Raw genomic sequence first — 14160 nt, 5'->3', positions numbered from 1 at the left:
TGGTTACCAATGTACAATTGGCAGTTGGGAGTATCCTGCTGTTTTGATGTTACCAGACATTTGGTTTTTTTACAGCTGATGGTTAGACCAAAATCTGCACTTGTTTGTGCTACTTTGTCTAGGAGGATTTGTAGGTCTTCTGCAGCACTTGTCTATTGGGGTATCGTGGTATCATCTGCATATCTTATATTGTTGGTGTTAACAGCTCTCTAACTTCTCTAAATTGTTGAATGTGGAATTTGTTTTCTATCCTTTAACTTACCTGCTCACACAGCAGCTGGACGGTGGGGAGATTGCCACTAAGGACCGCTAAATGCAATGGTGTCTAGAAAAAAGCAAACAGCAGCCTTATTTATCTGACCATTAAAGTAAAATATTTATTGAAACGTAAACCATTTTTTAAAGTATTTTTTGTCTACCCTTTGACTTTTAATAAAGTCATACAACTCCAGAGCTATCTAGTTTAAAGGAACTGTTGCCGAATGAATTTCTGTATTATTGGAGGACAAACATGTCATCACATACAAACCTGAGGTTCTTTTTCTGCGGGCATATTCAATAGAAGAGTATCTGTAAACAGGATCAATAGACAACAAACTGTGCAAGTGCAGATATAAATAAATAACAATAAATAATGAGTGTGATATTACAAGATAAAGAGTCCTTAAAATGAGAGCTAAAATAGGTCCTGCCTTGGAAAGCCATTTACACTTCCCTCATGTCCGAAAATACTAAAAAGGTTTAAAAACAATAAGAGAAATTGCGTCCACAATCCAAACCATTTAGTAGCTGATTAAAACATGTTGAAAATAACATTCAGTGAAAGATTGGGAGACCATTGACGGGTCATATAACTGGGAAACTTAATATGATATTTAAGCTGTATAGGAAATGGATTTGAAACAAGAACCTCAAAATTAATCAGATTGGTTTGTGAAGAGAGAAATCATAAAAGAGCGATGTTAGGTTGTAAGGTGTTAAACTGGAAATTAATTCCATATAATAGTGTGCTCATTAACCTGACTTTTTATGTACGTCCAGAGGGTGGCATCACCTAACAAAGATAAGTTAAAGTTTGCTCATTCTCACAATGTCTTGAAGCCTATGCAGACAGAAGGTATGCTTTTAGTTAAACTTTACCTTTAACACGATAATGGGCAAAACCAGTTTATTCATATACAGTGCCTTCCCATTAATTGGAACACATTGGGACCAGTACACTTAGGCCCATTTAAGCGGCTGCCACAATTAGCTGAAGTTTCACGGAAGTAGTTAAAAGGTATAAGAGAGACAAACTACCATTTAACTAAGTATTTATGAATTTAAATGAAATACAGAACAAATTAGAACACTACTAATACTGCTACAGTACTATAAAAATGTGTATTAATTCCTGTTGGTTATTAACAGAGGAATTCATCTGCCTTCTTCTTTCGATTGACTATAAATGATCAAAATCAGTGCAGTCACCTGATGCAGATAATTGACTGCCTTCATACAATGCTTTGGATGATTGCATCCTCCAAATCTTCATTTTCATTGTAACAATGAAGATGATTGTTAATACCTTGAGATTCTTCATAATTCCTGACTTGTTGAAGTAGTGAAATTGTTTCATTTTCACTTTTGGCCATTTCTGGCATCTCCAAGCCTGAATGCTTGAAACCACGGTGAGAAGAATAGTTCTGAATTGTTTTACTGCCTATTTCTCCCCAACTCCCAGTAACACCGATCACTGCTCTTTGAACGAAAACAGCATAGTATAGTGTTTAACAGCTATGCAAGTGCATGCGACAGACACGAGTTAGAAACTGTTCGGCAACAGCCTCTTGCCTCATGTAAGCGACAAGTGTCCCAAATAAACTAAGGGAATCCCACCTATTTTCTTGATTTAGATTTTGTTCTTTAAGTGTTGTCCCAAATAAAATGCTGCCCCAATTAACTATTGGCCCAATTATTCGGAATCCACTGTATTTTATGCCTCAAGTGATTATCCTCAATTATGCTAGGTGTTAAATTAGGCACTACTCCAGTCCTTCAGTTCTTTACATTGTGATCTGATACTTAGTGATATTATTATCAGTATTCAACCTAGTTAGATGAAATTCAGTTTTGTTTGAGCAAATCTGTTCATGTCTTCACTGAGAATATAAAAGAATTTCATAACGAAGCATGAATTACGTGAGACAGTAATTTCAGGACTGTGATTGTCTTCTTGTTTCCTTACAATACTTTGTAGATAGTTAGACCCTTTATTGATGATTGAAAATAATGGTTAAATTAATAGAACTGGAGCAGAAAACAAGAAAAACAAAGTTGGGAAAATAAGCCTTGAATTGAATCGCACTGCTTTATAAGTTATTTTTAAGATAACTTAAGATAAGTTACTTTAAGATAAACACAACATGAATTGAACCTTGAAAACATAAAATAACTGTCTAATTCAGAGTGCCTGTCATTTTCCTATATGGTTGAAGGTTTAGCTATGTCTTGGTTTTTGTTACAGTTGCACCATAAATAATAAATAGTAATAAAACCATAAATAGTTAAATAGTAATATGTAAATTATGCCAGGAAATAAGTCCAGGACCAGCCTATTGGCTCAGGGTGTCTGACCCTCCAAGGGAGGAGTTGTAAAGTTTGATGGCCACAGGCAGGAATGACTTCCTATGACGCTCTGTGTTGCATCTCGGTGGAATGAGTCTCTGGCTAAATGTACTCCTGTGTCCAACCAGTACATTATGTAGTGGATGGGAGACATTGTCCAAGATGGCATGCAGCTTGAACAGCATCCTCTTTTCAGACACCACCGTCAGAGAGACCAGTTCCATCCCCACAACGTCACTGGCCTTACGAATGAGTTTGTTGATTCTGTTGGTGTCTGCCACCCTCAGCCTGCTGCTACAGCACACAACAGCAAACATGATAGCATTGGCCACCACAGACTCGTAGAACATCCTCAGCATCGTCCGGCAGATGTTAAAGGACCTCAGTCTCCTCAGGAAATACAGACGGCTCTGACCCTTCTTGTAGACAGCCTCAGTGTTCCTTGACCAGTCCAGTTTATTGTCAATTCGAATCCCCAGGTATTTGTAATCCTCCACCATGTCCACACTGACCCCCTGGTTGGAAACAGGGGTCACCGGTACCTTAGCTCTCCTCAGGTCTACCACCAGCTCCTTAGTCTTTTTCACATTAAGCTGCAGATAATTCTGCTCACACCATGTGACGAAGTTTCCTACCGTAGCCCTGTACTCAGCCTCATCTCCCTTGCTGATGCATCCAACTATGGTGCAACTGAAAAAAATTACATATGCTTCAGCCATGAAATCAGGTTCCACTTTTAATGAGGACACAAGAGAGTCTGCATATGCTAGAAATTTGGAGTAATATGAAACGCTGGAGGAACTCAGCAAGTCAGATAGCATCTATAGAGGGAAATGAACAATTGATGTTTCACACTAAGATTCTTCACCAGGACTTTCTTTAATGAGTCTTGGATCTGTATGCCAATGGTTAACAACTGTGTGCACAAGCTCTTCAGTTGAATTAACTGCTCAGAGCCTTCCAAGGAGGAGAACCTGAATAACTAGCGGCATCATTCTCAGCCAGTCTTTCCAGACTGCATCGCTTCCAACTTGAACAAAGCTGGGACAGGTGCAGTCAAAAAGTAGGCAAGAGGTTATCATTATATGTTTCCATAATCACTGAGAAATGATAATCTCCTAGAAATCTAGAAACAGCTGAAGGACAACATGGAACCAGGACCATGAAGCTGAGAAAGAGGCAGCACCAGGGCTTGAGATTATCAATATTGAAATAAGTTTCTTTTAGACGTTCTAATTTTTTGTCTAAATTCAAAGGGATTTTCTGTTGACATTTGTCATTTTGCTTTCATTCATAATGCTGATTTTTTTAGCTTGCTATTCTATGCAAAATGATGGAATTTTACAGATCATGTTTAGATGCGATGGACAAATAAATAGTGCAGCAATTCCTCACTGTAAACAGCCAGAACCATCCCAAACATGGAGTAATATTTTAAATTGTTTTGAGTCAGGTGCTGAGGTACCAGCATTCATAATTAGGAGGTAAAGCAGTATCTCAGCTTTGAAACTGGTTCTGTGGCCTGTATCTTCACAAGACCCATTGATGGGCCTCATTGTCTCCTATTGTTTGAAGACATTGTTTGACCAGGACCTTTGGACTCCGTCTCTGCGATTTTCATCTGTAATGTTGACTAATTGCTTGCATTGAGATTTCAGTGAAGGAACATTAAAGCCAGCTGAGTCCTCTCTACAAATTAAGCAACAGATGCTTGAAGGGTGACATTTGACATTCTATTCACTTAAAAAAAAATCTATGTGATGTCCCAGTTTTCACTTGTCAAGAGAAAGGAGTTTGTTTTTCTCCCCACGACTGCATGTGGTTCCTCCAGGTGCTCCAGTTTCCTCCAACATTCCAAGGTTCTGTTTAGTGAGTTGTGGGTAAGTTATGTTTGCGCTGAAAGCGTGGTGACATTTGAGGTCTGCCCGCAACATGATCATTGGATTGTGATTGTTGATGCAAAATGACTCAATTCATTGTATGTTTCGATATTTTGATGTACATGTGACAAATAAAAATAACTATAAACTTTAGACTATTTAATGAAATAGCATCAACTGTTGTAAAGTGATCACTTTAAAGCTATGTCATTCCTCTTCAAGAAATCAAGTATCAGGGGGACGTCATGTGATGACGTGGGATTGAGGTGTGTAAATCCAGCTCTCCCGTAAAAAATCAGCAAAGTACCGTTTAAACAAAGCAAAGTTAATAAATACTTTCCGAAAACTACTTATAAGCTTCTCAAGACTATTTTACGATATGCCTTGTAAACCGCAACAGAAGAAATTTGTTGTTGAGAAGTCGCTGCGAGATGGGAAGAAAAAAGGGCCTACTGCAGCGATGGAGCCTCGGAGTCAGGTTGGATATCCTTCGAAGGAGACGCATTTTATCTCTGGCGTAGAAGAACAGGGAGCAATGGCGGCGGTAGCGGTCCCTGGGAAGAAGATGCCGGAATTGCGCATGCGCAAGGAAGTTGGCATGCGTAAATCGATACAACTCAAACTACAAGAACCGACGGCCACTGCAAGTGAAAGTGACTCTGAGTCAGAATTGGATTCCGCAGAGAACACAGATGAAGAAGAGGAGGAAGAACTGGAAGAGACTGGAGTAAAGGATGTGATGGAGACATAAGAGAGGCTTTATTGCAAGTAACGGCTGAACTAAGAAAATTAAGAACAGAGCTTAGAGACATGAAGATGTGTTATGATAAAGCTATGAAAAGACAGGACAAAACGGATAAGAAACTTCAAAAGTTGGAAAGAACAATGGAGCATATTAACGATAGAGTGGAAAAAACAGAAAATGATATGTTTGTCTGGAAAACGGAAAGAAATCGACTGTTGGAGAAAGTGGACATGTTGGAAAATTTTATTAGAAGAAATAATATTAAGATTGTTGGTCTCAAAGAAGGTAAAGAGGGAGGCAATCCAATAGAATTTTTTCAAAGATGGATCCCGGAAACTTTGCAAATGAAAGAGGAAAACCGATCAATTGAAATTGAACGGGCACATAGAGCTCTAAGACCAAACCCACAAGATGACCAATATTCATGATCAATTTTAATAAAATTCTTAATATTTCAAGACAAAGAAAGGATTCTACAGGTGGCTGCCCAAGCTGCCAAGAATAGAAAAGGGCCATTGATGATAGAAGGGAAGAAAATTTTTTTCTACCCTGACATAAGTTATGAGCTTTTGAAGAGAAGGAAGAAACTTAATCTGGTGAAAAAAGTCCTATGGGATCACGGTTATCAATTTATATTGCGTTATCCTGCAACCTTGAAGATTTTTTTGGCTGGTGGAGAAAAAAGATTTTTTGACGATTACCAGAAAGTGGAGGAGTTTGTGCGAGATTCTTTGAATATTCACCAGATACAAGAACAAACCCAGGGAAGCGAGATGGATTGAAGATGAAGACTGGGTCAAGGAATAGACCTGCTGGATTTTTAAAGGCGGATGAATATATAAATATATTATTAAGTATATGAGGGGGGGAAGAAAGGTTAAAATTTTAGGAATATTAGCTGGGAATAGTGACATTAATTTTATATATATATATATATATACACGGGGGAGCTGGAAGAAATACTGACCAATCGCTACGCTATTCATGTGCGCAAGCGTGGCAATAGCCACGACCCGCAAAATGGAGGGGGATAGTGTTGTGTATCTTTTCATTCACAACATTATTAGGGGGGTATTTTGTTATTTCTCTTTTTGTATCATATCTATCTTTTATTTCTTTCTTTTTGCCTGGATGATTGGGAGGGAAACACATAGCAACATGATGAAGTTCAAAGAGATTCCCCAAGGAACTATGAGAGTTGAGAAGCTAAGTAATGTTTTAGATTGGAGTAACTTTGTTAAGAATAATGACTAATTTATTGCATTTTTTGAGTTTTAATGTTAATGGGCTTAATGGACCGGTGAAAAGAAAAAGAATCTTAACACATATTAAGAAAATGAAGGTAGATTTAGCCTTCTTACAGGAAACGCATTTAACAGAAACAGAACATCAGAAATTAAAGAGTGATTGGGTGGGTAGTGTTGTTGCAGCTTCATTTAATTCAAAAGCGAGGGGAGTAGCAATTTTGACCAATAAAACGTTACCAATTAGAATACAAAATGTAATAACCGATTCTGCGGGGAGATATGTGATTATACACTGTCAACTTTTTTCTGAATTATGGACTTTCATGAATATTTATGCACCAAATGAAAATGATGCAAAATTCATACAAGAAGCTTTTTTGAATTTGGCTGATGCACATGAAAAAATATTAATAGGAGGAAATTTTAATTTTTGCCTAGACCCAGTCTTAGATAGATCAACTAAGGCTGTCACAAAATCGAAGGTAGTAAAACTAACTTTATCATTGATGAAAGATTTAAATTTGATTGATATATGGAGAAGAATTCATCCTAAGGAAAGAGACTATTCGTTCTATTCTAATAGACACAAAACTTATTCAAGGATAGATCTTTTCCTATTATCAATGCATATTCAACACAGAGTGAAAAATATGGAATATAAAGCAAGAATATTGTCAGATCATTCTCCTCTATTAATGACAATAATAATGACTGATAAGGAAGAAGTGGCTTATAGATGGAGATTTAATTCAACATTATTAAAACATTAAGATTTTTGTGATTTTATGAAAAAGCAGATCCAATTTTTTTTTGGATACAAACTCTCATTCAATGGATGATAATTTTATACTATGGGATGCGATGATAGCATATCTGAAGGGTCAGATAATAAGTTATACATCTAAAATTAAGAAAGAATATATGGCAGAACTAGATTAATTGGAAAAAGAGATTACAAAATTAGAAAAAGAATCTCAAAGACATATGACAGAAGAAAAACGAAGGCAACTTGTCAATAAGAAGTTACAATATAATACGCTTCAGACATACAGAATGGAAAAAGCAAGCATAAGAACTAAGCAAAGGTATTATGAGTTAGGTGAGAGAGCACATAAAATTCTTGCTTGGCAGTTGAAAACAGAACAAGCTTTCAAAACGATAAAGGCAATTAGAACAAGTGCAAATAAAATTACTTATAAACCTTTAGAATTTAATGAGACCTTCAAAAGTTTCTATTCTGAATTATATCAATCAGAATCACAAATGATGTTAATGAGATAGAAAGGTTCTTATCAAAAGTAACTCTTCCAAAATTGAATTCGGAAGAACAGAAGGGATTAGATATGCCTTTTACATTAAAAGAGGTTGAAGAAGCTTTAGGATCACTCCAAAGTAATAAACCTCCAGGAGAAGATGCTTTTCCACCTGAATTTTATAAAAAGTTTAAAGATTTATTATTTCCTCCCTTTATGGAGTTAATACGTCAAGCAGAAAAAATACATAAGCTCCCAGAATCTTTTTCAACAGAGATTGTAATAGTATTGCCAAAAAAAGACAGAGATCCTTTAAAACCAGCATCATACAGGCCTATTTCTTTGTTGAACACGGATTATAAAATGATAGCAAAATTTTTTATTGAATAGATTATCTAAATATTTACCAAAATTAATACATATGGATCAAACAGGATTTATTAAAAATAGACAATTGGCAGATAATGTAACTCAGCTACTCAGTATAATTCATTTGGCACAAAAAAGGGAGGAGATGAGTATAGTAGTAGCCTTGGATGCAGAAAAAGCATTTGATAGATTGGAATGGGATTTTTTATTTAAAGTATTAGAAAAATATAGGTTAGGAACATCTTTTATGAACTGGATTAAAACTGTAAATACTAACCCTAATGCTAAAGTAGTGACAAATAGTCAAATTTCAACACCATTCCAGTTAAAAAGGTCAACTAGACAAGGTTGTCCATTATCACCTGCTTTATTTGTACTGGCGATAGAGCCATTAGCAGAACTAATTAGAATTGATCCAGATATTATGGGTTTTAGAGTTAATCAGGAGGAATATAAAATTAATCTTTTTGCTGATTATGTTTCGATTTACTTAACAAACCACAGCATTCGTTACATAAATTATCTTCTAGATTGGATGAATATGGGAAAGTATCAGGGTATAAAATAAATCGGGATAAAAGTGAAATTTTACCTCTTACTAAAGGAGACTATAGCCAATGTCGATTAGCAACCCAACTTAGATGGCTGGTAAATGGTATAAAGTATTTAGGTATAAGGCTTGATAATGATGTAAAGAATTTATATAAATTTAATTATTTACCACTATTGAAAAAAATTCAAGAAGATCTGGACAAATGGATGATACTACCAATAACATTAGTGGGTAGAGTCAATGTTGTAAAAATGAATATATTTCCTAGATTACAGTATTTGTTTCAAACATTACCAATACAATTGCCACAGAAATTTTTTCAAGAGTTAAATAAATGTGTGAGAAAATTTCTTTGGAAAGGTAAGATGTCAAGAATATCACTGGAAAAATTGACATGTAAATTTGAGTTAGGAGGGTTACAACTTCCAAACTTTAAGAATTATTATAAAGCAAATCAACTTAGATTTATTGCATCTTTCTTTGATGATCGAAAACTGGCATGGATTAGAATAGAATTAGATAAGATAGGAGAAAGTATACCTGAAGATTTTATATATAAATGGGAATCTAAATGGATACGGGAAAAGAAAGAATCTCCTATATTAAAACATTTGATTGATCTATGGAATAAGATAAATGTTGATAATGAAATAAAGAAATCTTTATTAGCAAGGAGACCTTTGCTCCAAAACAGACTTATTCCTTTTACAATGGATAATCAACTTCTATATAATTGGTACCAAAAAGGGATTAGATCTATAGGAGACTGTTATGAACGAGGTATATTGATGTCATTTGAAAAACTAAAGAATAACTATAAAATATCAAATAACACTTTCTTTTGTTACCTTCAATTAAGGGCTTACATAAAGGCAAACTGGGTCAAACAATGCTTTTGCCAAAACCCAATGAAATTGAAATTTTAATTCAAAAAGGAAAAATTAAAAAAATTATTTCTTGCATGTATAATTTGATTCAAAAACAGACAATTAAACAAGGAATCAACAAGTCAAAACAAAAATGGGAAACGGATCTGAATATTAATATTGATGAAACAAATTGGTCGAGACTGTGTCTTGACAGTATGACAAATAAACGTTCGACTTAGATTAGTACAATATAATTTTTTACACCAATTATATATTACACCACAAAAAATAAATAGTTTAAATTCAAATTTATCTGATCAATGCTTTTGGTGTAATCAAAAAATCGGTACTTTCTTACATTCTACTTGGTCTGGTTCTAAAATTCAACCTTTTTGGATAAATTTAAGAGTCTTATTGGAACAAATTACTGGAACTCAGCTTCCACGTAACCCTGTATTATTTCTATTAGGTCATATTGAAGGGATAAAACCGAAACTTAAATTGAATAAATATCAGACAGAATTCATAAAAATTGCATTGGCGGTAGCTAAGAAGGCTATAGCAGTTACTTGGAAATCCGATTCGTATTTATGTATGAATCGTTGGAACAAGGAAATGGCTAGTTCTATTCCACTCGAAAAAATTACTTATAATTTAAGAGATAAATATGAAACATTTTTGAATATTTGGCACCCTTATTTACAAAAGATAGGATGGCATATTTAGTTGCTCCGATAATAAAGATCTTGGTCCCTTGGGGAAAGTAATAAATAAATATACTAAATTTATTTTGAATCCCATGGAGCATGTGGAAACCTTCCAATATCCAGGCAGTTCTTCTTTTTTTTCTTCTTTCTTTTTTTTTCAGGTAGGAGTATATATCGGGGGGAAGGGTTAAGGGGAGGGGGGGAGGGTAGACATTATCTTTTCATGTATTCACTTTGAAAACAATTTAAAAAAAAGAAATCAAATGACATTAATGGTTTTGCTGCCACATTAGCAAACCTATTGATAAATCACCTATATGATTGCAGAATCCAGCTTTCATCCCTCGACAACTTTGGAACACGTCGCTCTCCATTGCGAGGAGACAAATTACAAATCTGGAAAGGAAGGCCAGCCTTGTGTTTTGCCTTTGGAATTAACTGATCCCATGCCGATAATGAAAGTGTGCATTTCAAATGAACAAGATCAGCATTTGCCTGTTATGGTTCACCCTGACATTCATTTTAACAGAGAATTGATAGTAAAGTTGTTACACATTTATTGGCTGACACTTTAGTGTTGAAATTGATTCTGGCCGCACTTCTATTGAGCCAGCTGACTATAAGACTTTTTAAGCATCACAAATGATTGAGATATACAAGGATTCTTAATGGAAGGAGCTCTTTGTTTTGAAGGTATTGGCATTGTCTGGAGAATAAAATCAATCACGACAGGTGCAAAGTCCCCGGTTGATGTCAATCAAGCCTTGCTAATTTAATAAGCCATTACAGAAGAAACCATGGTAGAATGATGGTAAATGCTAAAATGTCCTTTTAGCATATCTTAGTTTGGCCTTATCCTCAGATGACTGCTACAATGATTTTTATGTCTATGTCCAGAGACACAAATTAAGGACGATAGACCTTGCTGAAAATGAGCAGTTTTGGAGTTAGAATATTCTTCTTTGCTCTGCAATTGTGTGGTCATCTAGAGCAGAGCGTGAGTCCTTGAGATGACACCAAGTGCTCTTTCGAAATGCTAAAAACTGGTTTAGTGCTTGTAGAAATTAAACTAATGCTGCCAGATATCTGTGAATGGGATGGAAACTACAGTTCATTTAAAGTTAATATTATTATGTAGGCTCTGACAGCATATGCAGACAGTGCTGTTTCTATTCCTGTGGATAATCTAAGGCTCAGTCCTTTCGCTAAATTATAAAGGAACAGCTGTAGATGACGAGGGAATGCTGCCACCCAAGAAGCAATAGAGAGTGACCCTGGGTGGCGTATACAGTAGAAACTTACTTCAGTGAGGTAACACTAGTTTTAACAAAGCTCCTAATGCTGTGGTGGCCTTGATTTTAGTGTCACTCAGCTTCAGTGAATCGGAATCAGGTTTAATATCACTGGGATATGTTGTGAAATCTGTTGTTTTGCAGCAGCAGTATAATGCAATAATAAGAATAAAAGCTATAAATTACAATAAGTATATATAAAATATTAAATTAAATAGGTAGTACACAAAGAAAGGAAAGATAGTTTGGTAGTGTTCATGGGCTTATTGTCTGTTCAGAAGTCTGATGGCAGACGGGAAGAAGCTGTTCCTGGAACATTGTGTGTGTGTATTCAGGCTCCTGTACCTCCTCAGTGATGGTAGCAATGAGAAGAGAGCATGCCCTGGGTGATGGGGATCCTTCATGATGGATACCAGTTTTTGAGGCATCGCATTTTGAAGGTGTCCTGGATTCTGGGAAGGCGAGGGCTGGCAGAGTTTACAGTTTCCGCAGCTTTTTCCAATCGTTGCAGTGGCCACACCATACCAGATGGCGATGCAGCCAGGTAGATTGCTCTGTACAGAATATCTGTAGAAACTTGCGAATGTCTTTGGTGACATGCCAATTCTCCTCAAACTCCTAATGAAATATAGCCATTGTCATGTGTTCTTTGTAATTGCATCAATATGTTGGGCCAAGGATAGATCCTCAGGGATATTGACACTTGGGAACCTGAAACCGCATACTGTTTCCACTTCTGATCCCTTGAATTGAATTGACTTTATTTCTTACATCCTTCACATACATGAGTAAAAATCATTTCATCTCTGTCTGAATGTGCAAATTATAGTAATTTGCAATAAATAGTATGTACAGTAAGATGTACAACAGAACAGTCAATATAGCTTAGAATTACAATTGTATCAGCGTGAATTAATCAGTCTGATGGCCTGGTGGAAGAAGCTATCCTGGATCCTGTTGGTTCTGGCTTTTATGCTGCAGTGCTGTTTCCTTGATGGTAGCAGCTGGAACAGTTTGTGGTTGGGGTGACTCAGGTCCCCAATGATCCTTCAGGGCCTTTTTACCCACCTGTTGCTGTAAATGTCCTGAATAGTGGCAAGTTCACATCCACAGATGCGCTGGGCTGTCCGCACCACTCTCTGCAGGGTCCTGCGATTGAGGGAGGTACAGTTCCCATACCAGGCATTAAAACAGCCAGTCAGGATGCACTCAGTTGTGCCCCTGTAGAAAGTTCTTAGGACATTCTTCAACCGTCTGAGGTGAAAGAGGTGCTGTTGTGCTTTTTTCACCACACAGCCAGTATGTAGAGACCAAGTGAGGGTCCTCTGTGCTGTGTATACTGAGGAACTTAAAGCTGTTCACCCTCTCAACCCCAGATCCATTGATGTCAATAGCGGTGAGCCTGTCTCCATTCCTCCTGTAGTCCAGAACCAGCTCCTTTGTTTTTGCGACATTGGGGGAGAGGTTGTTTTCTTGATACCATTATGTCAGGGTGATGACTTCTCTGTAGGCTGCCACATTATTATTTGAGATAAGGCCAATCAATGTAGTATCATCTGCAAATTTAATTAGCAGATTGGAGCTGTGGGTGGCGACACAATCATGGGTGTATAGAGAGTAAAGGAGGGGGCTTAGGACACAGCCCTGGGGGGCTCCTATGTTGAGGGTCAGATGGGCAGAGGTGAGGGAGCCCACACTTACCACCTGCTGGTGATCTGACAGGAAGTCCAGGATCCACAAGGCAGCTGAGATGAGAACTGATGTATGTTTCCCTTGACTTCCCCTTCCTGAAGTCCACAATCAATTCCTTGGTCTTACTGACATTGACTGCAAGATTGTTGCCGCAAGACCACTCAACCAGCTGATCTATCTTGCTCTGGTACACCTGCTCATCGCTGTCTGAAACTCTGCCAACAATAGTTGTGTCGTCAGCAAATTTAAAGATAGCATTTGAACTGTGCCAAGCTGTACAATCGTGAGCGTAGACAGAGTAGAGCAGTGGGCTAAGCACACATCCTTGAAGTGTGCCAGTATTGATGGTCAGCGAGGAGGAGGTGTTACTTTTGATCTGCACAGATTATGGTCTTCCAGTGAGGAAGTCAAGGATCCAGTTGTGGAGGGAGGTACAGAGCCCAGGATCTGGAGCTTGTTGATTAGAACTGAGAGTACGATTTTGTTGAACACTGAGCTGTGGTCGATAAATAGCAGTCTAACGTAGGTATTGTAATTGTCCAAGGGATCAAAGTCCGAGAAGACAGCCAGTAAGACTGCATCCGCTATAGACATATTGTGGCGATGGGCAAATTGCTGCGCATCTGGGTCCTTGTTTAGGTTCTAGCCATGATCACACTCTCAAACTACAGTAGATATGAGCGGCACTGGGCAATAGTTGCTGAGGCAGCACCCTACTCTTCTTGGGCACTGGTACGATTGTTGCTCCTTTGAAGCAGGTGGGACGTCTGACTGCAGCAGTGAATGATTGAAGATGTACTTGAGTGGGAATAAACGGGACCTTTTCAGAATGGCAGGCGGTGACTAGTGGGGTACCGCAAGGCTCAGTGCTGGGACCCCAGTTGTTTACAATATATATTAATGACTTGGATGAGGGAATTAAATGCAGCATCTCCAAGCTTGCAGA

At 37.3% G+C, this 14160-nt stretch overlaps 1 protein-coding gene across 1 annotated transcript in view; it reads right to left on the bottom strand.

Moving 5' to 3' along the window:
- The window catches only part of LOC140197078 (uncharacterized), an 82542-nt gene that overhangs the window by 24587 nt on the left and 43795 nt on the right, over window positions 1-14160 (bottom strand). The window contains exon 4 of the mRNA XM_072256995.1: window positions 263-325. Coding sequence (XP_072113096.1) covers window positions 263-325 — 63 coding nt within the window. The remainder of the gene's footprint in view (window positions 1-262; window positions 326-14160) is intronic.

This window comes from Mobula birostris, chromosome 4, assembly GCF_030028105.1.
Source record: "Mobula birostris isolate sMobBir1 chromosome 4, sMobBir1.hap1, whole genome shotgun sequence".
NCBI classification, from domain to species: domain Eukaryota; kingdom Metazoa; phylum Chordata; class Chondrichthyes; order Myliobatiformes; family Myliobatidae; genus Mobula; species Mobula birostris.
Note: the sequence above shows the minus strand (reverse complement) of the source record. Positions and strands in the feature narration are given on the sequence as shown.